General features: G+C 36.8%; 1 protein-coding gene across 3 annotated transcripts in view; it reads right to left on the bottom strand.

The window, feature by feature from the left end:
* The window catches only part of SEMA3A (semaphorin 3A), a 460,613-nt gene that overhangs the window by 77,187 nt on the left and 358,681 nt on the right, over nt 1-24,745 (bottom strand). For all 3 annotated transcript variants that reach the window (XM_084786809.1, XM_084786811.1, XM_084786810.1), the window contains one exon: nt 8,996-9,089. In XM_084786809.1, coding sequence (XP_084642935.1) covers nt 8,996-9,089 — 94 coding nt within the window. The remainder of the gene's footprint in view (nt 1-8,995; nt 9,090-24,745) is intronic.

Raw genomic sequence — 24,745 nt, 5'->3', positions numbered from 1 at the left:
ATAGCTAAACATGACATTGAATTATTTCCTTACAAAATGCAAGTTTTAAAAATCCATGTTCATCACATAGTTCGATTTTTACACAGGCAAGCCTCTTATAGCTCAAATGTCATTATTTTTCATGGTGAGATATCCAATAAAGTCACATTTATAACTTATTTTAATGGCCATTAAGTGTTTGCTATTTTCCAATACCGTCTGATGAACAAGATTTTATTGTAAAATTTAATATATTTCTTACTTTTAAAATTTAATGTTTACATGTGCAGTGCATGTGTGTGTGTGTGTGTGTGTGTGTGTGTGTGTGTGTGTGTGTGTGTGTGTGTTTGTATAACTGTGAGAGGGCCCAAAGTTGACTTCAGATGCTCCCTTGCTCCTCAAGTTCCCCTTACTAAGGAAGGGTCTGCTAGACCTAGAATTTACCAGTTCCCGAGAGTTAGCTAGGCAATTTCCCTGAATTCTTCTGCCTCAGCTCACTGTGTGCTGGGACTAGAGGCAGGCTAGCAGCCCTGGCACAATTTGATGTGGGTTCTGGGGAACCCAAAATCTGGCTTTACACTCGCCCTGCTATTATTCTATCCACCCGGGCATCTCCCAAGCTTTCTTTTTAACTTGCAATGTTTCCAGTATAGAACATGTTTCGAACTGTGCAAGGCATTCTAAAATCCAAACCTAAATCTACAATGGGCCTTCAGGTTTAACAAAATTGTTGAAGACTAAGCAATTCTGGAAACCCCAGAATGAACTAACTGAGTTCAATATTCCATAACTTTTGATGTTCTGCTACTGAAATTACATAGATTCTCAGTCTCTGTTTATAACAGAAGAATCATTACCAGCAGATAAAGAGGAAAAAGCCCTGATGGGAATAGGAGGACAAGAAAGAGAAACTACATTAACTGAGTACCATTCTGTGCTTTCGGGCAGCCAGCCTCTGCTGTGATGCTTTCAATTCACAGCATGTTCAGTTTTGTCAATATTTTTGAGAGAAAAATAATGTTGCCCTCGCTTTACAGGTCAGAACACCAAGGCTGTTCAGATTAATGGTTAGGGATCCAGGGGGAAGGTTCAAACCCAAGCCTGCTTAATTCTAAGGCTACCATGCTAAAATGTATCACCTTTCTTTTTTTTTCTTTTCTCCTTTATTAATTTATTCTTGTTACATCTCAATAGTTATCCCATCCCTTGTATCCTCCCATTCTTCCCTCCCTCCCATTTCCCCCTTATTCCCCTCCCCTATGACTGTTCCTGAGGGGGATTTCCTCCCCCTGTATATGCTCATAGGGTATCAAGTCTCTTCTCGGTAACCTGCTGTCCTTCCTCTGAGTGCCACCAGGTCTCCCCCTCCAGGGGACATGGTCAAAGGTGAGGCACCAGAGTATGTGAGAAAGTAATATCCCACTCTCCACTCTACTGTGGAGAGTGTTCTGTCCATTGGCTAGATCTGGGTAGGGGTTTAAGGTTTACCGCCTGTATTGTCCTTGGCTGGTGCCTTAGTTTGAGCGGGACCCCTGGGCCCAACTCTGCCTATCATAATGTTCTACTTGTAGGTTTTGAGGACCCTCTGGATCCTTCTACTTTGCCATTGTCCCATGCTTCTCTCATCTAGAGTCCCACTAGAATGTCCTTCCCTCTGTCTCAGTTTCCTGGTAAGTGAAGGCTTTTGTGGGACATGCCCATTGGGCTAATATGCAGATATAAGTGAGTATATACCATTTGAGTCTTTCTGCTTCTGGGTAAACTCACTCATTATGATCATTTCTAGCTCAATCCATTTATCCACAAATTTCGGGAATACCTTTCAATTAAAGTTTACAAAATGTTTGTTTTCTGTCAATGAGACAGAAAGCACCTCATACTGTTTTTTCCTAGATAACATATAATTGCCATACTCTTAAAGTGAATTGCTCTATGTACAAAGCAAAACAACTAATATGATAAAATCTTTCTCTGAATAGCACACAAGCGTTTAAAAATATTAACAATATTCTTTGATTATTAAGGTGTGCTAATGGTCTCATAATTATCAACTTGAAAATAAACACAAAGTAAAGAGATCATAAAAAAGCAAGTTCATTTTTCATATACCTCTATAATAGATAAATGTAAAACTGTGTTATTCTTCAGGTATAAAAATGCTTTCGTGATATTTAATTAATATTGTTACTGATATGTTATTCTTTAGTTATATATTCAACTTTCATTTACAAAAACTTTGTAACAAACTAGATACTCTTGGTAGTTTAATGCAAATTAACTACTTCAGCTGAACCTTACTTCAGTTTTATGTGTCATTTTTTTCTTGTTTTTTTGTTTGTTTGTTTTTGTTTTGGGTTTTTGGTGTTTCAAGACAGGGTTTCTCTGTGTAGCCTTGGCTGACCTAGACTTACTTTGTAGACCAGGCTGGCTTTGAACTCATATCTATCCACCTGCCTCTGCCTCCCAAGTGCTGGTATTAAAAGTGTGTGCCACCACACCCAGTTTTGGTTTTGTTTTTTGAAACAGAGCCCTATTATGAAAGCCTGGCTAACCTTGAACTCCTTTTGCAAATCAGGCTGGGTCGAAATTCACTGAGATCCACCTGCCTCTGTCTCAAAGTTGCTGAGATTAAAGGTGTGTGCTTTCTAAAGTGTTTCATGGATTTTGAAAAGTCTCCAGAACAGTTGGAAAATAGGCAGAGGGAAAAATATGCACTTTAAAGTGGCCTATGTTGTTTGGTAAATGAACTTTAAAAATTGATTACTTGTTTTAGATAGCTGTGACTCAAAATGAACAAATTATTGATTGGAGAGTAACTTATTACATGTAAGTACTTGAATGAATAGTCCTATTAATGGTACTCTCAAGTCATCCTACATGGCATATCTTTGAAATTCCAAAGTTCCTTGCACTTTTTTACTTCATTAAATACTAAGTACAAATATGACTTATTATCATAACCTATGATACAGTAATATTTTCCAATTCAGAAACTCAGCACTATGAAGAAGCTACTCATTCATTTCAAAGGTTTTTTGGAATATTTAAATGTTTATTGCTCCTTTATTTATTTACATTTAAGTAATTCAATATTTTCATGAAAATCAAATCATTAAACTTTAACAAGGTATTTGTAAATATATATCATATAATTTTTTGTCATCAGTAAGACCAAGAGGATGGTGGTTAAAATTGTGTTTGATAAGGTGGAGAGGTGGCTTAGCACTGAAAGGCTAGGCTCACAACCAATGCATCAAAGCTGTGTGGGACAGCTTCCTGAAATGGCCCTGCTACAGCCCCTGTGAAGGGATGGCTTGTGTTCTCATGGTCTTGAAACTTTCAAAGCATAAGATTATATTTTGAACTTTACTGTCAAAAATGCAGGGTGTGTGATAAAAAAAAAAAGACAAGTGAAAATAAAACTGCAATCAGATCAACTGAACAATGCCAGTTAATGTCAGTTAATCACACACACAGGAGCCTGCTTCAGACATGGGAAGGAATATAATACCATGATCCATCTTTTTTGCCATAAAACTCTTAAAAGTAAGTAAAATACAGAACTACTGCTTGGGTTATGTATAAACTACTCAGAAGAGAAATGAGAAAAAAATCACAACAAACTTCTTTGACTACGGAGAGCGTTAGGCTCTCTTACACAGTAGTTGGTTTTTATGTTCACTGTCATACAAGAACGAAAACCTCAGCATCAGAAAAGAGTGAGGAGGAGAGAGTGATTTCTTCCTATTTTTACAACACTTAGGAAGATTGTTTGGACAAAGTAGAACTCAATCTTTTTTTCTGAGAAAATAATTAAATTTAAAACTTGACTTTTGAACAAACGAGAGGTTGAGGTTTAGAGGTATCAGTTCCCCACAGCCGTGGGAATCACCTTTCACCCAGCTATTATTTTTTGCACAAGCCAGAGTTAATTTTGAGCCAGATGATATCAGATAATTATGAGGCTTTCAGGGCATAGTCTCTTCTTGTCCATACTCATTATCAGTAACTGGGTTTGTTGTTGTTTGTTTGTCTGTTTTTTGCTTTCAGCCTTAGACACAATTCCCTGCTGAGATGTCTGTGACGATTCTTATAATGAGTGATGGTTACACAGAAGATATAACACCTTTGTTATTTTCACTGATCGCCTAAGTGGCAAAATGCCCTACCCTTATATTTTTAGTTTTTGTTGTTAGGCAGAAATATAATATCAACCCTATGTTTGTGTGAGATAATACATTTGAATATTTCCAGCATACATGATAGTCACATCACAGGTTTTGGCTTTCTAAAATTATCTAGTTTTTTTTTTATACTTTGCATAACGTATAATACCTCTATGGGCTTATTATGGGGACAGGTAAGTATAACAATGATTTCAAAATTCTTCTAACTATTGTTTTGTCATCTTTAGGCAATTTATGAAATAAACATGTTATATGAAGAGTTTTGAATATAGTGTTAATATGCACTTTTTGATCCATTATTGAAAATATGAAGTCATATATTAATATATATATTACATATATAACATGTATTTCTGTTTTGAGTGCACTACTGTTGATACATACCTTTGAACTCTCTATGTTCAATAAACCACTAGTGAAAGAAAAGATGGAATGTGTCCTATTTTGTTAAGTTGACGGTAGAATAATATACTCAAGGATATGGACACTGTCTAACTGGCAGGAACTTAAAGCATCTGTACAATGAAAGAGCACATGGGAAGGCTGACAGCTCAAAAATAATACATTAGACGATGATACACAGTGCTGACAGATATAACTAAACTGTCTAGAATTTGCCATAGTCCAAGATGACTATTTGACTACATGTCCACTCTGTCTTAACTGTAACCTTTTAAAATAGTGTCTAAGGAAGGCATAATTTACTGGGATGAATGAAAACAGCTCTGTGACCTCCAAATCCACCACGGCTCAGTTCCCTGAGAAGCGTGTATTAAGAACAAAAGTTCACATGTACTCTAGAATTTCTGTTCGCAGCTCAAAAATGAAGTAACAATGTGGCTTAGATCAGCTAATGTCTTGGATTACAATTCCTCAGAAGGGTGTGGCGAGGAGAAACCGAAGAAGGAAAAATAAATGTCCTGATGAAATTGCAGCATTTCTGGCACAGGTGAGGAGTATGACATGAATGTGAGCAAATATCAAACAAACCTAAAGACCAGGCTATTATGTTGTTAACACCTTAAGTAAATCCTACTCACAGAGAAGTAGATAATAAGAAACAGAAAAAGAAAAGAAGTTTCTCTCTCTCGTTTTCCATTTTGGACCAGCTCTGAGAGATTGAGACCCCGGGTGTAGTGGTAGGATTCAGGAAGGTTTGCAACGCCTCCACTCCCGCATCCTTACTGACCTCTTTCTAAATAGCAAAAACATGTTTGCAGGCTTTGTTCCATAGGTTGTTCTTTGACAGCTGATACTTTTCTGCAATGATGTGTTCACATGGCACAAAATTTAAAAGGTGAAATGCATAAGGCACCAACCACGCTTCCAAACTCCTCATCAGTAGTTTTTGATTGTTCCTATTTCACCTTAAGACAGGTGATACAGGAAATGCACACACCCTCAGACAGCAACAGCCTATTACACTGCATTACTGACTCCCACAAGAAGCTGGTGGAATTAGCAGAGCATACTATTTTATATGTCAGGGAACTAAGGCTTAGAGGGGCTCAAAATAATGTCTTCAATTCTATCTAATCATTTTAGGGAGGACTGCACTTGTTCTAATATCCACTGAGGACATGTTTTAATGCCAAATTATTCTTTCCCGAGGCAAGGCAGAGTTCCAGCTTGAAGACGTAAGCCTGAGTGAAAGCCCCAGACCTTTGAAATAGATCTCAGTAATACTCCCCCCATCTTGATGGAATATTTCTCAGTTATTAGTGCTGCATTGCCTAGGAGAGATTTCAGTCAGAAAATAAAACTGCTCTCAAGTTGGTTACTCTGTCATATCACGAAAATATGAGCTACCAATTAATTAGTGTGGAAAGTACTAGGTTTTATTCTTATCCCCTGTTCACACCTGGTATTTATACTGAGCAGCAGAGCAAATGCTATCTCTATCTAATAAGGATATTTTAAACAAAGTAAAAAAAAAATACTTGCAGGTGGAAGAACTGAGAGACATTTTAAAATAAATTCTCCAGTACTTCCACTATTTTTTAAAAATTGAAAAACTAACTTTATCAAGGGGATTTGAAATGTTTAGAGCATGTCATTGGATTTGGATACTTTTGTTATGCATTTGTCAAGGGAAATGATCTAGTTGTCTATAGTCAACATTTCAAAGTATTGACGTTTTGCAAAGATGCGCTATTAAACTTTGATAGTTTGTGTAAACTAAATTTTTACTTGGCTGGAACATCTTCATACTGGTATTGCAAGTGTAAATACCCTCCGATAAGTATAGTAGATTCTACTAAGATAATTTCACAGATGTCTAGAGTAAAACCTACATTTGGAGAAAGAGATAGGTTTACACTTTCTCTCCCATGTGCTGAAATGAGGAAGAATATTCAGGTTGTGTGAGAAGATAGAACTTCTACATGGCTATCTTCTGATATGCAGTGTACCCTCTGTACATTTTAGACTGGTTAGTACTCTATGGTCCAAGTTTGGTTAATGTAGGAATATTTATATTTAAAAGACCTATAAAATGAATGATTCATATTAAAACTAAAATACATATTTAAGCAGTATAAGGGAAAATACCTTAAAAAGTGATAAGGAGAATTTTACGCAATGTGAGAAAAAGAAGTTTAACATACATCCAAAGCAAACAGCCACAGGGGGGCAAAGTTATAGCTCTTGAATTTAAAGGTGTTACACGGGATAGGATGATGGAGCAGTGGGTAGAGCCACTTACCACGACCAGTCGGCCCACTGAAGTTAAAGCCTCACAAGTCACATCGTGGAAAGAGAGAAGCAGCTAACATAATTTGCCCTTGACCTCTACATGCAAGCCTTCACATGCTACCTCACTGGCATCCCTCAACACACTAAATAGATAAATAAATATTTTAACATGTAAAATATGTCGCTGTGGTTATTTTAAGCCCCTTTACCAAATCTGAAAGGAGCTGGTTTTACTTCGCATCTTGTTTTTAACTGATTCAGAAATTAATTTATTTTGCTTTATTAACAAGTACTTCGTTGCTCTGAAGTGATGGCCACGTTTGCTGTAGTGGGTATGTTAGGTCTGGATGCTCATGGGGAGTGTGCATTTTTCAAAGGTCTGTTGTTCTTTCTCAGCCACATATCCTTTTGCTGAACCTCATTCTTTCTCTTTTCCTTTTCATCAACCTATACATCTTTTTCAAAGAAACCCTAATATAAAACTAAACTTTGGAGTTTCTTTTACTTTGTGGACTTTGTGTGGTTGCATACCATATGAGGTATGTAATACCAACTGTCATCATTCTTTCTCAGTGGAATAATAAAATAAATAAGCAAATCCCTTCTGAGGAACATACCACAAGCTAATACAGCTTTAGGCACATTTTTACAGACTGCTTTTTGAATAATATTTCTCATTTTCAGTGTTCAATTTAAATAAATAAAGGTTACAAGTATAAACAAGGTATTATTTCTCCTCATTGTTTAAGACAGCTTTCAAATTTCATCATGGATGCATGAGGAAGCCATCCACATATAAACATTAGGTTTTCTATGAATAGGGAAATTTTCTAGGTGTGCAGCTTTTTTTCAAGTTTAAAAGGGTTTTATAAATGCTTCATAAAGGATCAAATGGGTTAAAATTATCTAGATTGAAAAGCTGTAAAAGGTAATTTATATTGTAATTTTTATTCAAGATGGAGGAAAGATTAGTGGTAAAGTAAACACCAGACACTAGTGGATAATGTATTGCTATGGTTAATGAAGTTGTCTATATGACTAGAGCTTTATTTTCTTGAATATAAAAAGTATTTTTACAAATAAGAAGTAGAAAGCCTTATAAAATTGTCAGAAATAAGCTAAGTGCTAATTTACTTTTAAAAATTCAACTTAACTTTGGTGATGCAAAACTTTTATCATTTTTAAATTCTACATTTTACGAAAAAGAAAAAGGTACCCAAATATAATGTGTATAGGGTTGTTGATATATTCAAAATGTAGAAATGCAAGAAGTGTGAAAATATTAAAAGAAAAGAAGGAAGAAATGGACAGAGGCTGGGGTGAGGAAGAACACACTGCACAGTTCTTTACTTTTAGTTTGTATTTAGATAAGCCAAGTTTTCAGATGATAAGAGACTGTCTAAAAAATTCTTCACCTCTCAATATACACTGATGCTCCTACTTCTAGTCCTCTACTTTGACCTTTTGTACTGCCAAGTATTTGCTGGTTCTCTGCAGCAGAGACAAACATGAAAAAAAGAAAAGGCATAAAAGAGATGGTGAAAGTAAAGAGGAAAGTAAGTAGCCTAAACCATTATGCTAGTGTTTAAGCAAAGAGGATGCTAACGCCAGAAAACATGACAGAAAACAGCCTATACTTAGGCTGGCATATATGACAGGATACTCCAATGAGTCAAAGAAAATCCCATAAGCAGGTCTCTGCCAACCATACCACCACTTGGCTTGGCTATGCTGGTGAAGTTGTCCAAATGTTGAAACAGTAGCATCTTGCACTGCAACTCTCAGGATACACTGAATGCCATTCTTTCTTAGACACATCTAAAAATTTTTATTTGAGTTTTTCATCAAATGAAAAGAAAGCATTCTTAAAAAATTAAAATGTAAAGTTCAACCAAGGATGCACACAGATTCTGCCAACTGTCCTAAAGGGACAATTAAACTATTTTCTCCAACAAGAATCAACAATAAGTGATTTTTCTTCCATTTAAAAAATTTATTTGTGACCATCACAAGTGACATTATCCTTCTGACATTATTAACCAATAAAAATTGAACATCTTGGCAGGTTAAAGAAACAGGCCCCCTTGATATTGGTTACAACAGATTCACTATTTAATCAATAGCTTGCTACATACCTATTAGAAGAGAGGCTGTCAGTAGTTTGGGGTCATAAGGACTCTTCCCACGACCATTTTCAAAATGTGAGTCCTGCAGTTTAAAAATGTTGTCCTGAAGATTAAAACAAGAGAAAGGTTTCATTGATTCATATGAGAAGCATTTTTCAACATGTCAGTAAATCAAAGAGAAGTGAGGAGTCGTGCCCAGCACGGAGTGCTTTCATCTGCTTAAACTTTAGAGATGACAAAATAAATTAAGTGGATTGAGAGAGCTAATACTAGCATATTAGCCAAATAGCTACTTAGTTTGATGATTTTTTTTTGTATCTGTAAGCATGCTGCAAGTGAAAAGACACAAAGGAAGGCCAAAGAACATGCTTTGTTATGGTGGGAATAGGGCGATCTTTTAATTTTTCGTGTATGCCAAGAAAATGGCTCTTGGAGAAGTACAATTTAGATGTACATGAAGTGACTCATTTTCTTTATAGAGAAGAAAGTGACCTTTAGATTACATGTCAGATAAATTCTATCTTATTTTCTGTATACACAATCCATTAAAGAGTACTTAGCCACAGCAGTCAATTCCCCTACTCTGTGATCTGTGCAACTTACATGCTTGTCCTGTAGTTTTAAGATACTTCATTAGCTAGTAAGGGACACGAAATCACCTTAATCGCTCCACAAGGGAACCTCTGTGCTTTAGGTGAGTTTCCCTGTGGGGTGGAATCAAGAAAACATTAAGCATGTTTTTTTAAAAAAACAGTCAGGTCATCTCTTGGGGTGTGTGTCTCCAATATCCAGATGTGGAAATAAACTATTAGCTACATACAGAAGTTTCTTTGTGTCACAAGGTAGTCTATGTATAATAGTCATGCATAACAACAGACCCCAATAAGTAGGTCTTAGATTCATGACGAAGAACTATCTGTCCAAACGTATATTGCTAGGTACATGTGGCAGTTAAGTAAACTCAGGAGCATTTTTGGCACTCTACATACATGGGTGACCCGGGGATTAATTAGGATAGAATATGCATGCTTTTTCCAGTAGCGCATTAACTTGTCTATAGAATGAAATAAAATAGTGGTGTTGGCAATATTTCCACTAATCACCTAAAAGTATTTTCAAACTTATAATGGCAAGCAATTCATTTTATGGTCAATAAGGATCACTTTAACATTTAACATTTCTGATGGAACTAATGGCAGGGTTTCAAATTATAACTCTTAGAATCCATTTTGAATTTCAGAGGAAAACGACGGGAACTGAGGCATTCTTCAGTTTTGTTACAGTGTCCATGAATTACCTGTCTTACTCTTTCTTGTCATTGATTCAATATTTTGTATCAGCTGTCTTCTAACAATGATGGCTCTTTAGTTTTGTTCTGAAGTTCCTACTATGCAATAATTTATGGGTTTTCTCAGAATCATGCAGTTATAGCGGGAATGTTGGTGATGCCGGCACCAAGCTCAGCTTGGCAAATAATCAGATTCAGCTTTTCTGTGCCCGTATCATAACTCTGAACTTCTGGGCTCAGAAGTCAATCTTAATATGAATATTTAAGCTTACAGATTTATCAAGAAAATTACTATAAAATTTAAGTAATGATTCAACACACAAAAATAAATAACAGGTTTTTCTTTTAATATTGTTCCCATGATCACTCAAATAATAAGCATGTATAAAATAAGTTATTACTCATATTGTAAAAAATTTTAATGTGGTATGAAAGAAATACTATGTTCTACTTAATTATGGTTGGACAAATCACTGTATATCTAACCTTAGCATAAACACTTCAATAGCTAAAATACAACATAAAATTATTTTTTATTATTAATTTTTAAAATATATTTTATTGATTTATTCATATTACATATCAGTTGTTATACCATCCCTTGTATCCTCCCATTCCTCCCTCCCTCCCATTTTCCCCTTACTCCCTTCCTCTATGACTGTGACTGAGGGGGACCTCTTTCCCTGTAAATGCTCATAGGGTATCAAGTCTCTTCTTGGTAGCCTGCTATCCTTCCTCTGAGTGAGACCAGGCCTCCCCATCCAGGGGACGTGGTCAAATATACTACTTAGCTCTTAAAAACAAGGAATTTCCTAAATTTGTGGACAAATGGATTGATCTAGAAATTATCATAATGAGAGAGTTAACCTAGAAGCAGAAAGAGTCAAATGGTATATACTTACTTATATCGGAACACTAGCCCAAGGGGCATGTCCCATGAATGTTCTCACTTATCAGGAAAGTGGGACAGAGGGGAGGACATCCTATTGGGACTCTAGGTGAGAGAAGCATTGGAGAATGGGGAAATAGAAGGATCCAGAGGGTCCTAGAAACTTACAAGAAAATTATTTTTTAATATTTATTTATTTATACAATGTTTTGCCTGCATGTGTGCTAGAATTCATTATATATGGTTATGAACCCCATGTGACTGCTGGGAATTGAACTCAGGACCTCTGGAAGAGCAGACAGTGCTCTTAATCTCTAAGCCATCTCTCCAGCCCAAAATGAAAATTATTAATGTACACTAGTGGCAAAATTGTCTTATATGTAATAGTTTGATTTAATGTGTTTTTATTACAGTTAGGAACTAGAAGACTGAAATGTCTATTTAGAAGTGTATATCCATGTTTGAGCCTACAGTGTATAAATCAAGTCAAATACTATTACAATCACTAAGTATGGATATTTATTGAAAATTGGAAAAGCCACTGAGGGAAGTGTTTGAAAAAAATGTACAGATGCTATTGTTTCTTTTGCTTGTATATATTCATATAGGTAAAATGGAGAAGCCATCCCTTCAAAGTATGAAGGGCATAATGTCTAGGATCATGTGTCTAAGTTCATCAGACAATGTCAAGGTAGATGAAGTGACCTTCCAACATCAGTCATGGGTTTAGGGGAGAGGAAACCTGGCCCTTTGTAATGCTATCAGATAATAAGCTCAAAACTTGTTTCTTTTTAGTTAACTCCATATATAAATACTAAGCTAATCACTCATGCTTCTGATAAAATACCTTCCTTCTAAGCATAGCTGCTACTGAATTTCTGAGCATCTCCTATACAAATGTTCTCTGCTATTGCATTCTACAGCACTGCAAGTACATGCAGTTTTCCTTCAGGTCCAGTAAGATAGGGTCATGGAATATATATCTTATTTCTGTAGCGAGCAGTATATAAAGTTATTTGCATACACATACTTGTAGTATGAAGCCCATACCCATTACACTGGAAAAGTCTCCAAGGATACAGAAACTGGCCTAAACTGGTGTTATTCCTGGCTCTGTGTTTTGCTTGATTGTTTTGCCATGATTACAGAAAAAATCATACTACCTCCTGCTTATCAGAATTTCTCATACCACAGGGCAAGTGATTTTATATGTTCACAATTAAAGCTTAGTATGAATTTTTTAATGTATGTAAATATTTGATTACCCATAGAACATTCAATGGTTCTTTCCTCTTGCTGGATGAAAATATACTTGAGAAGCTTTACTGGGAAAAATACTTCAAGGTAGAAAAAAAATCTTGTTTTCTTAACATATAAATGATTTCCCCCCAATGAAGGTAGAGGGCAAAGTATTAAAACACCTTACTAATAAGATATTTTACACCCATAATCCTAACAGTTGGGAGGTTGAGGTAGGAAGGTCAGAAGTACCAAGTTAATATCCCTTGGATACATGACAAGTTTGAGGCTGGCCTGGGCTACCCCATATTGTATTTCAAAACAACAATAAAAGAAAAAAATGGAGAATTTCTAGAAATCACTACATTATTAAATAGAATACTGGTAAAAATAGCTCATTAATCAGTAACAGACACAATTATTCCAGCAGCAAATGTAATTTCTTTACCAATTAATCTTTGCAATTATACACCTGACAGAGAGTTAGCACTTACAACATACACATAATTAAAAATAGTAAACACAAAGAAAGCAAATATTCCGATTTAAAAATGGGGTATAGAAATAACCGGTTTAGCAAATACTAAAAGACAAATGGATGAGATATATTCTTAAAAATTGTATGCTTTCTGGAAAAAGCAAATTAAAAGTCCTTTGAGATTTTTATCTTACTTGTCTTGGTAATGATGTGAGGAAAGCAGGACACTAATCTGCTCTTGGTGGGAGTGCAAATTTGTAAAGCCACTATGGATGTTCATGTGGAGGCTCCTCAAAAAACAGTTATACGAACTTTTGAGGATATCCCCAATGGATACTTTATCTTACTGCAGACCATTTTCATTCTATTCATAATAGCCAGAAATTGAAACATCTTAGATGCCCATCAATTGGATGGATAATGAAAATGGGTCACATTTATATAATGGGATATTAATTGGCTGTTAAGAAATAAAAATATGAAATTTTCATGTAAACAGATGGAGCAAGAAGCAATCATCCTGAATGATGTAATCCAGACACAGAATAACAAACACTGCATGTTTTCATATATATATATATATATTTTTTTGTTTTGTTTTGTTTTGTTTTGTTTTGTTTTGGTTTGGTTTGGTTTGGTTACCAATGAAAATACAGCTTCACTTTGAAATAACACAGTTCAGGGAACTTGACATGGCTATGTCCTATGAATTCTTTTTTAAAAATAATTTACTCAGATTATATCCCGATTGTTATTCCCTCACTTCTATCTTCCCACCCCCTCCCTCTTTCCCCCTATTCCCCTCCCCTAGACCTGTGACAGAAGGGGACCTCCTCTCCCACCACATGATTATAGCCTATCAGGTCTCATCTGCATCGAATTCCCCTTCCTCTGAGTGCCACCAGGCCTCCCCACCAAGGGGAAGTGGCTGAATAGGCGACACCAGAGCTCATGTCAGAGGCAGTCCCTGCGCTCTCCACAACCATGGAGAATGAGCTGTCCATTGGCTTAATATGAATGGGTGCATTGTTCTTGGTGGGTACAGCAGTTTGTGTAGGCCTGCCTGAGTCTAGGTCCACCAGCCTTGATGGCCTTCTGGTGGGATTGATATATATTCTTTTAAACTTTGGATATGTGCTTCCTTCAGAATAATCACAGAGGTTAGGTAACTAGTAAGAGATTGGGCTCGGGGCTGGGTTCTTCTGCAGAATAGAATACAGTGTTCTAAAGGGCTAAAGGGGAAATTTCAGTAGGAGGTTTACAAGAAGATGAGGGTGGAACAGCAGGCTAGAGGAGAGAATATGGCAAGTGATCGCTAACAATAAAGTTCTTTTATAAAGCCATATGGAAATCTACTGCTGTTGACACACACACACACACACACACACACACAGACACACACACACACACACACACAGAATTTAAATAGAGTTCAGTAAAGAGTGCTTTCAGATACAACAGGACAGAGATTGTGACACAGGGCACAAGATCTGCACAAGTCCAAGTCAAACAAAATCCCAGCATGGAGCAGCAGAAATGGACACAACGTTTCAACCCTAACCAAGAAACTATTTGTAATTGGTAGCTTCTGGGGGAGGGAAAGCCAGGTTTCTTCAGTAGAGTGGTATGAGGCAGACCAACAATACTGAGGGCATGCCACATACACAAGAGTAGCTGGCCAACACAGACTGTGTGTATGTGTGTGTGCATACGTGCGTGCTTGAGCTTTGTTTCTGGCTTTGGTTTCCTTTGTTTTTTAGTTATTTATTTATTCATTTTACATCTAGATTGTAGACCCCTCCCTCTTCTCCTTCTAGATCATGCGGAGCCATCCTCTTCTCCATTTGCCCCCTCCCCTTCTCCTCAGGAAGGGGGAGTCCAACCCCCACCCTAATCCTGAACAAACCCACTCAGGCACATCAGATCTCAACAGGACTAGGAACATCCTCTTCCACTGGGGCCAGAAAAGGCAGCCCAGCTAAGAGAAAGTGATCCATTGTGAAAGAAAAAAGTAGGGAAAGGATCGGAAAAGAGGGATGACCTCAGTCAAAATATGTTGCTTAAATGTTCATTACAAATGTACCCCCCACCCCCTCTGCTAAGGCTGGAGAGAAAGCTCTGTGGTTAGGAACACCTACTGCTCTAGGAAAGGACCCAAACTCTGTTCCCAGCACCAATATCAAACAGCCCACCTACAACTCCATGTCCAGTGTTTTGTTTTGTTTTTTCTATGTCTGGCAGGGGGCCTGGGCCCCACTTCTGGCAGGTCAGTTCAGGTGCTGCTTGCCTCAGGACAGATCTCAGGATCAAAGGTCTCAAGTTCCCATTTCTCCCTCAGGGGCAGATAGAGCATTTAGGGGTAAGGCTCTGGTCTGGGTACTAGAGAGAGGTTCCCAGCCTTTCCAGGGGAGGTGGAAAATGAGTTTCCACACTAGGTGTTAAAGTTAACTCATTTTAGAATGAGATTCCAAGTCTCAAATAGCCGTGGAGACTCAGGAGCTCCGCAAGCTTATGATGATACCAAGTGTCACACAGCTCCTTGTTTGAGCTGCTGTGCAAAGCACAGCAGAAGTAGGCAGATGTCTGACACCTGATGGCAAGCAGGTTCAGTGGGTGAGGTAAGAAACAGACCTGGGTGCTTCACCTGGCTCAGCCCTGAGCTATGGACAGTGGTTGATTAGGACCCAGGGACTGCAAAGGCAATTGCCATTCGCTATCTGGCCACTGAACCGCCAGAGGAGGTTCCCCTTGGAATGAACAAATGGAATCTCGGATGGTCATGGTGGAGGAATGACAGGAAAGAAAACACAAGCCAGCAGGAGCACTCCTGTAGTACTCTCACTGCCCCTCCCCCCCAGCCAGTCCTCATTTATAAATGCTGGGCATCGAGGAGGGATTTTGAGAGTGAATGTGTCTGTGATTCCCTAGGGTCAAGAGTGTCAGAATACTTAATCTACATACAGTGGTACAGTAGTTCATTTGCATGCAGCAACTGGGTGGATGGGGGTCCCATCACAAGAAGGAGAAAGCAGTACTTAATTATCCTATTTGTGAGGTACAATTAAAGGTCATTTGCTGGAGGCTAGGATCTCAGCTTGGGGTAGGGTACTGTAAGGAATTCCCTGTGCATGTTGAAGTTCCTTGGGAAAGGCTCCAGTCTGTGACCTTCCATGAGGGCTATGTGATGCTGCTTACAGTATCTGGCGTTGCCAGATCAGGTGGAATGAGGACCCTAAGGAAAGGGAGCCTGCCTTCATAGACCGAGCACAAAACGGCTATCCAGAGAAGTCAGACTTCAGCCTTATCCAGTAGAGTGCCACACAGGGAATCTGATTTCTCTGGGTACCAACACACACTTACGTTTAACCACTTTCTCAAAACTGCCCCATACACATAATTAATTAAAAAAATATAATAAGTCTTTTACTTCTAACATGTGGGACACATTTAATGTTTGTGTTTCCGCTTTCTAATGAGAAAGATCTTAAAACATAGGAAGTTTAGTCACTGTGTAAAACTCTGTCACAATGTAATTGTTTGTTATTTTCCTATCTAGATGTAATATACTATGTAGTTCATAGTTGGCTCTACTCAAAGGGTCTGTGGAAGTTTGGTTGTTACCCAATGATTTTGTGCTTTATAAGACTGTTATATAGATCAGGTATGCAAATATTAAGAGTGGAGATCCCAAAGCCTGTGAACATAATTAAAGTACATAGCTTCTTCAATTTACTTACGCTGAAACACTTACTAATTTGTTTAACAACACATGAACTCATTGCATAGACTCTGATTGCTTTAGCAGGCACTACGCACACATCATGTAAGTTATTGTGCCATATTTTATTACACGATTGCATCAGTTTTCAACGACTATTTTTAGCTTTCAAGACTACTCTTTCTCCTTTGTCTTTTGGATTTCCTGAATGTTACTGGGCTGGTGAGGTAAGGCATTAGAGGAAATAATAACTGTGCTAATGTCTACTCCAAAGTCTTATAAATTGGAAGCCATTGGTGACATCATGGCAATAAATTTCTTAAATCTCAATCTTGTCCAAGTAATAAATTTTGGCAATAATGCTGCAATTTAGGTTATTTTATTTAATGATTAAAACATGAATGATGCATTAAAGGTGCAAGACAAATAAAATCCTGCTGACATAAGGAAGAATGCACATGGGGTTGTAGGAATTATATAATATTGTGTAAAAAAATTCTTCAGAAAAAATGTTAAAGAATGTATATTTCTGCACTTCTTGAATTTCTCTTTCCCTCTTCCCGCTTCTCACAGAAAATATCTTACTTGAAAGATAATTTGATTTCTTAAGCTTCCCTTACTTGGCCACAATTCTGTGATCTCTGCAAACCCCTTCCTCCTCCCTCAGAACTCTGTCTCCAACCTCATCATGACCTTTTCTTAAAGATTAATTTTAGAAGTCACTTCCTAAGAGAGAATTCTTTATTGGTGTTTGCAAATATGTTTTATTAGCTTTTCTTTGTGCATTCCTTAAATTAACATTCACCAACAGGCACTGATTAGACAGGCCAAACTTGTGGACTTCAGGAAAGAAAGAATGCAATAAGATATCATAGGAAATATTGTGGCATACTGCACTTTGACAAAGAAATTCCTTTTTGTATCATATTCACCCGGAACTTTCTTTCCCTAACAGGGTGACTCCAGACTAACAGTGCAACCATGTACAGCCATGACTCATGTCTCCTTCTTTAATTTATATTAATTTAAAACAGAAAAACTTGCGTCTCTCACTGGAATTAGTCACATTTCAAATGGTCTACAGTTGCAAATGGCTTATGGTTAGAGAACTGCAAAATCTGTCTTTAACGACATCACTTTATTTCCAGAATGAATCCTTCCTTTCAGTAGCAGAGCAGAGAGTTGGACATTCCTTGGTATTTATGAACATTTTGGCAATAATGCTGCAATTTAGGTTATTTTATATATAACTATTTTATATAACATAATAGTTAAGTCAATATTAAAAAGTAAACTCACAGCCACTGCTCTTTGGATTTGTCATTCTTCTTCTATGTAGATTCTCAGTCTCCTAATCAGCAGCAACATGGCTAGACACACATCAAATGCCAAATATTGTTGTTAAAATCTGATGCAACTGTGTTATATGATATGGCACAAAAACTTACATGGTGTGTGTGTGTGTGTGTGTGTGTGTGTGTGTGTGTGTGTTGTATGTTAAAGCAATTAGAGTCCATGAAGTGAGATTTGGGTTTGTAGATTGCTAATAGTTAAGTAACAAACATATTACTTAAAGTTTAAATTTTGATACATAGTTCATTACCTTTCACTGATTTTTGCTCATAGAAAAACAGATTCTCTCTGGAAGTTGCGTAACAATCTTCTCATACCTTCCTTTCACCGGTTCTTCTTTTTGCCTTCGTCTTCAATGATAATTCATTCTTTTTTTTCCATATTAAATTCTCTTAGATAATGTACCAATCCCATTATATAACATCCACATAAGAATAGTAAGCTCGGTGTTGAAGCCCAGTGAATGAATGAATGATCGACAGTGGTTGAATAGAAGTGACTACAGAAAAGTAAGAATTCTACAATTCTACCTCAAAATATCACTAGAGGTAATAACATCATCACTTTATGGGGATGGCACAATGAGAACACAATTGAGTAACAGACACTAGGCTAAACTCAAGTAATAAGCTAGGTGAAAATGTCAATTTTATGAATTTTCTTAAGGTGACGTTCATTGATGTTAGTATATTATTGGTATTCTATACTTTAAATATTATAATTCTCTTGTTCCAAATTATAAAAGGTATAACCTATGACAGTTTAACTCCAAACAGCCCCTTTTTGGTATCCTTGCTTTTTTCATTTGGGACTTGTTCATCACTTACTTATAACATTTTTATCAATAAATACAATGCCTCTCAATACAGCCACCCTCACAAAGGGTTCAAGTCATCAGACTGTAGACCTTACAAGTCTTCCTATTTCCTTCTTCTTTCTTTAAATTAAATTTTTTCATTTTTAAATTATTCACTTTACATCTCCCAGCCTTACCTTCCATCCCTCATTCTCCCTTCTTCTCTTTCCCCTCATCCTCAGAAAAAGGGAGCCGTCCTCCAATACAATCTGACCCCAGAATATCAAGTCAGGACTGCCTGTACTCACTTCCTTTATGGGATGGCAGGCCAGTCAGCCAGGGGGAAGTGATCAATGAGTTGGGAACAGGGTCCGTGTCAGAAGCAGCCCCTACTCTCCATATTATGAGGCTCACATAGAGACTGTGCTGTCTATAGACTACACCTGAGCAGAAGGTCTAGGTCCTCTCCATGCATGGTCCTTGGTTGGTGCATCTGTCTCTGCAGGTCTTCCTAGGCCTAGATTTGTTGGCTCTGTTTTCTCTTTGTGGAGCTCTTGTCTACTTCAGGTCCTTGTATTCCGTGACTCTTCCCTAAGTCACCCTGAGCTCTGCCCCAATGTTTGGCTGTAAGTCTCTGCATCTCTTTATGTCCCCTGCTGGGCAAAGAATTCCAGAGGACCTCTATGGTAGGCTCCCATTCTGTTCTCTCTCTTCAAATACTTCCCTTGTCTATTCTATTTGCTCTTCTGAATGAGCAGTTAGCATCCTCAGGAGGTCCTCCTTATTATAGCTTCTTTAGGTCTGTGGATTATTGTGCGGTCATCCTGTATTATATATGGCTAATATCTGTGTATAATTAAATATATACCATATGTGTATTTCTGGATCTGAATTACCTCAGTCAGGATGATCTTTTCTAGTTCAATCCATTTGCCTGCAAATTTCATAATTTCTTTGTTTTTAATAGCCGAGTAGTATCCCATCATGTAAATGTACCACAATTTTTTTTTATCCACAGTCTCTAAGTTCAGCAAGTAATAAATGAGACCTCATGAAACTAAAAAGCTTCTGTAAGGCAAAGGACACTGTCAACAGAACAAAACAACAGCTCACAGACTAGGAAACGATTCACCAACCTTATATTCAACAAAGGGCTACTATCTTTTAAGGAACTCAAGAAATTAAACACAAACAAACCAAATAATACAATTTTTAAAAATGGGTACAGAACTCAACAGAGAAATAATGAATGGCCTAGAAACACCTAAAGATATGCTCAACATCCTTGGTCATCAGGGAAATACAAATTAAAACAACTCTGAGATTCCATCTTACACCTATATGTATGGCTAAGATAAAAAACTCAAGTGACAGCACATGCTGGTGAGCATGTGGAGAAAGGGAACACTCCTTTATTGCTGGTGGTAGTGCAAACTTGTACAACCACTTTGGAAATCTGGTTTTTATAGACCCAGCTCTACCACTCTTGTGCATATACCTGAAAGATGCTCTACCCTACAAGGACATTTGCTCAACTATGTTCATAGCAGCTTTATTTGTAACAACCAAAGTCTTCCTATTTCTTGCAACGTTTTTTTTGTGTGTGTGTGTGTGTCTGTGTGTGTGTATGTGTGTGTGTTCTACCATCTCAGTAAAGCCATTCTACCTGACTGTATTTACTCAGTAGGAATTAACATAATTTAGTTTTCCTTTTTTTTTTTGAGGTAAGCTCCTACTAGGAAGACCAATTAAACCCAATTCTCTCTATGTAGACCAGACCAGACTAACTTTGAGCCCATAGCAATCTGCTAGCCTCTGCTATGCTAGTGTTGAGATTAAAGGTGTGTGCCAAGACACTCAGCCAGGTCATCATTTCTTATTGGTATTTTCATATTTGTATTTATTTTAAATAATTTCTAATGTATGTATTTTAAAGCACTAATATTAATAGGTATTGATATAAGAAATGCTTATTGAATTGTTATCATGTAAGATATTTTCTGAAATAGGAAAATGAGAGGTCTATTTGTTAAAATTGGAAATTGCAGCAGGGCTATCTAAAGGAAACACATTATAGCCACTATTATAAAGCTTAAAAGGATTTGGAGGCTGTTTATCAACATTGACCATAAACTGTGAGCTCACAGTACTGTAAGCACTAATATAGAGCACCTCATATGGATTTATAACAGACTTACTACTATGAAACCTGCTTACTGTAGTAGACAGGAACACTGCGTGTGACAAGAATTCAAGAAAACATTCTGCTGCAGAAGCTAACGTATGACTTCATTTGGCCCAGCCCCTGAGAGATGGCTTTGGGCACGAGATGAATGAATGGGTATTATCACGTGTTTTTGCATGCTGGGAATGGCTGAGGCCCTCAGAAGGGTCCACGGAAATGGACGAAGACAACTGGGAGTCAGATTATTCTATCTGAGGGAAACAGAGTGGGGGAAATCCCCAAAGTAAATAAATGCAATCCACACTTAAGTAATAACACAAAGTTGAGTTTGCACAAGGAAGCACATATACATATATTGAGATAAAAGAGAACAATAAATTTGGGTCCCAACTGGAAAGTTTTCTGTGCCAACATAAGCTGTTTATTCTGGCTTTCAAAGGTGTGAGTGATAGTTTCAGCAGAATAACAATGGCATCAAAGAGGCTCGGCCTCATGATGAATCTGACAGTAGTGTGGGATGGCTTAGAGAAACGAGACCTTGCCAACAGGTACAGAATAACTGTCACAGCCTGGGCAGGGAGGAGCTGGGTCTTATTAAATGTAATAGCAACTTAAAGGAGTCCTGTGTGTATGTTGTGACTTGATCAAGTCACTTAGTTTCTTCTTTGCTTGCGCTTCTGAATCTTTGTCGCATCAAAAATTTCTCTGCAGTGTCAGATGTAAAGTATGCATCTGTTTTTATAAGAAATCGTTAGGGTTTATGTACTTTACCAAGTTATTGGGGAACATTCCAAGTCTTTTGTGTGCAAAGAACCCCCTATTTCTTCATAAAGTTTGAGTCTGTGGTTGTGTCTCTCTGAGCTTTCCAATTGTTTGCCTTGTTTGTGTTTGTCCTTCTTCCTTGACGTCAGCACAGTTATTCTCTGCATTTATGTCCTTGGTTTTCTGTACATCTGACAAAAGTCTTTCTTCATTCATTCTCAACTTCTGTTGCTTTTAATTTGATTTTCTTTTTTTCTTTCTTTTTTTTTTTTTTTATAAATTCAGCTATTGAACTTTAGCCCCTGCTCTCTGCTAATCAAGTAGTTCAAACTTAGTTTCCTGCCGTTTTCAAAATCTCTTTATTTTGTACTGTTATTTTAAAATTGAGAGCTATTAAGAGTCCTTGGCTCTTCAAAGGAATATAAGAGCAATCACTATAATGAGCTTCAGAAAATTACTCTGTCAGAAAGAGTTATTTAACAATATACATTGCAGAAAGACACAAAAGAATCGTAACTTTGGTCCCTGTCACCAAGTACTGATAAATTTTAAAGGTAATGCTGTGTGAATAAACAGGTATAATTTTCCCACTGATTATAATATGCTAGCCTTGCCTTGTAATTAACCTATTTACAGCCATATTACATTAGAATTTTATAATTCCTACAAAAAGCAAACAAAAGGAAAGTTAGTAAATGATGAGGAAAGTGTTTACCTGTAAGTATCCTAAGTACATATGAATAATCTTTAATTCTCATTACACTATGGGGTCTTCTTTTTCTCTCTTTTTTATTATATTATTTTTTACATATGCATTTATATTATTACACATAAATAAAATAAACTATATACAGCAAGAAAAACATGAAACAATCAGAAATTATATAAATGTTTCATTCATAATGTTTTGGCTTTTTATATTTGGCAGCCTTGAGGAAATCATCTTTCCTATCTCAGTGTGTCTAAAATTCTGAACGTAAATCAATATCTATCATATCTCATCTCTGTCAACTTAACACATCTATCTAGACCTAAAAACATCTTAGCCCCTAAACAACCAAGCTTAATTGTTAGGCTAAACTCTCTGTTGGAAGAGTCGACGGTCAAACTTTACCAAGACAGGGTAAGCAAGTCCTCAATTGTTTCTGCCTCACATATATGTCTGTCAGATATATTGAGGCAGAAAGCTGTAGATGATGCTCCAGTGTTGTAAAACTTAGGGTGAGTGTTCAGGCAGCAAATTGTATCTGTCATTTTTTTTCATTTTGGAAGCTGCTAACTTGCACTTCCAGTTTACTCATGTAATTAAGTTTTATTCCTTCTCAAGTCTCTGATGGGATCTTCTTTTTTTAATACAAGATTTGCTTCTAGAGAATTTTTACTTGAATCTGTAATGAAGGGATAAATAATTTCATCAACATTCCTAGAAAAATGACACCATTCCTAGAAAGGTCATCTACATTTTGACTCTAAGAGGGCTGCTTGCTCTGTTTTCTCTGACTTAAATCTCCACTGCCTGTTCACCTATTGTACTAAAATTACACACATTTTACTTCTCAATTTGATCTTCATATATTATGAGATTTTATTGTTTCTTCTCAAAAATTTGATTTTTTTGTTATTTGATCTTTAAGTTAGACATAATAAAAACAAATGTTTCTGTATTCTGAGAGATATAGTCTATATGCAATATTGCACCTATTATTGCAATTATATGGTCTAGAACAAGTTTTAAAGTTCAATTAAAATGCCAATATACTTCGCTGATGTTTCTGTTTCAGCAAGGCCTTCTGGACCTTGGTTAGTTAGCTCTATTGGTCTTCTTGCGGTGCTCCAGTCACCTTCAGTTCCTTTTCTCCTTCATCCCATGTTTCCACAAGGCTCCTTACGCATGAGACTGAAGTATCAACTAAGGACCATGCATGGACTGGATCTAGGATCCCTACAAAGATGCAGCAGATGGGCAGCTCGGGCTTCATATGGGTCCTCTAGTAAGGGGAGCGGTTGTCCCTGACATGAACCTGTCAGCTGTTTTTATCATGTCCCCCTGATGGAACTGCTTTGCCAGGCCACAGGAGAAGAAGACATGCTCACTCCCGATGAGACTTGATGTGCTGGAGTAGACAGTAAGGAGGCTCCCCTTTTCTGAGGAATAGAGTTGGGGGGATGGGAGAGAGGGAGGGTGGGACTGGAGGACAAGGAGGTTTGGAGCTATGATAAAGATATATAGTGAATAAATAAATAAATATTTTTAAAAGCCAATATAATGGAGACACATAATTTTTTTTCAAATGTCAAGTGAGTCATAGGTATAATGGTACTGACAAATGTAAATCATACAGCAATTTGGTTATTAGTATTATTATTTATCTTAAATAATAATCTTATTATTATTTTAAATTATAGATAAATTTTAATCTATTTTAATTATAGATTAAGATAAATAAAATTATCGTAAATACATTGTTAGCTGAGCATGGTGGCTCATGCCAGGTAATCTTAGAGCTCTCATCACTCATTGGCTGAGGCAGGAGGTTGCCTCTCTTGTCCGCTTCTAAGATTAAATAAATAAATATGCTTCTTGATCTGACAGTGTAAGGATACTCATTTTGTGGTAAACAATAGCTACTGTCTGCTAAGCAGACACATCAGCATGCATTTTCAAGGTATTTGCATGTATTTCTATATCATATTGAAACATACATTTTTCCTTATCCCTATATGTATTTGTAAAAAAAAAAATAAGTGGCAAAAAAGTGATTTGTTTATTTCATTGGACTAGTCCGTAGTAAAACCAGGTAAACTAGTTGTAGTCTCAGTAGTAAAATAACAAAAAACTGTTGTGTTTCATTTGATTTACTGTCCATAAATATACAGCATGCATAGAGCACACATATATTTTTATATTATGCATACACATATATAATCTAGTTCTATATTCAAATGTCAGCTTCTGCATTAATCTTAATTGTATTGCCTCTGAAACATAACAAGGTACTTAACATAGTTCTCATGTTTTCCTGTTTCTACATTGAAACAATAACAAGGAGT

The sequence above is a fragment of the Acomys minous genome (assembly GCF_964271855.1).
Source record: "Acomys minous genome assembly, chromosome: 6".
NCBI lineage: Eukaryota > Metazoa > Chordata > Mammalia > Rodentia > Muridae > Acomys > Acomys minous.
The sequence above is the reverse complement of the archived record's forward strand: the minus strand, read 5'-3'. Positions and strand labels throughout refer to the sequence as shown.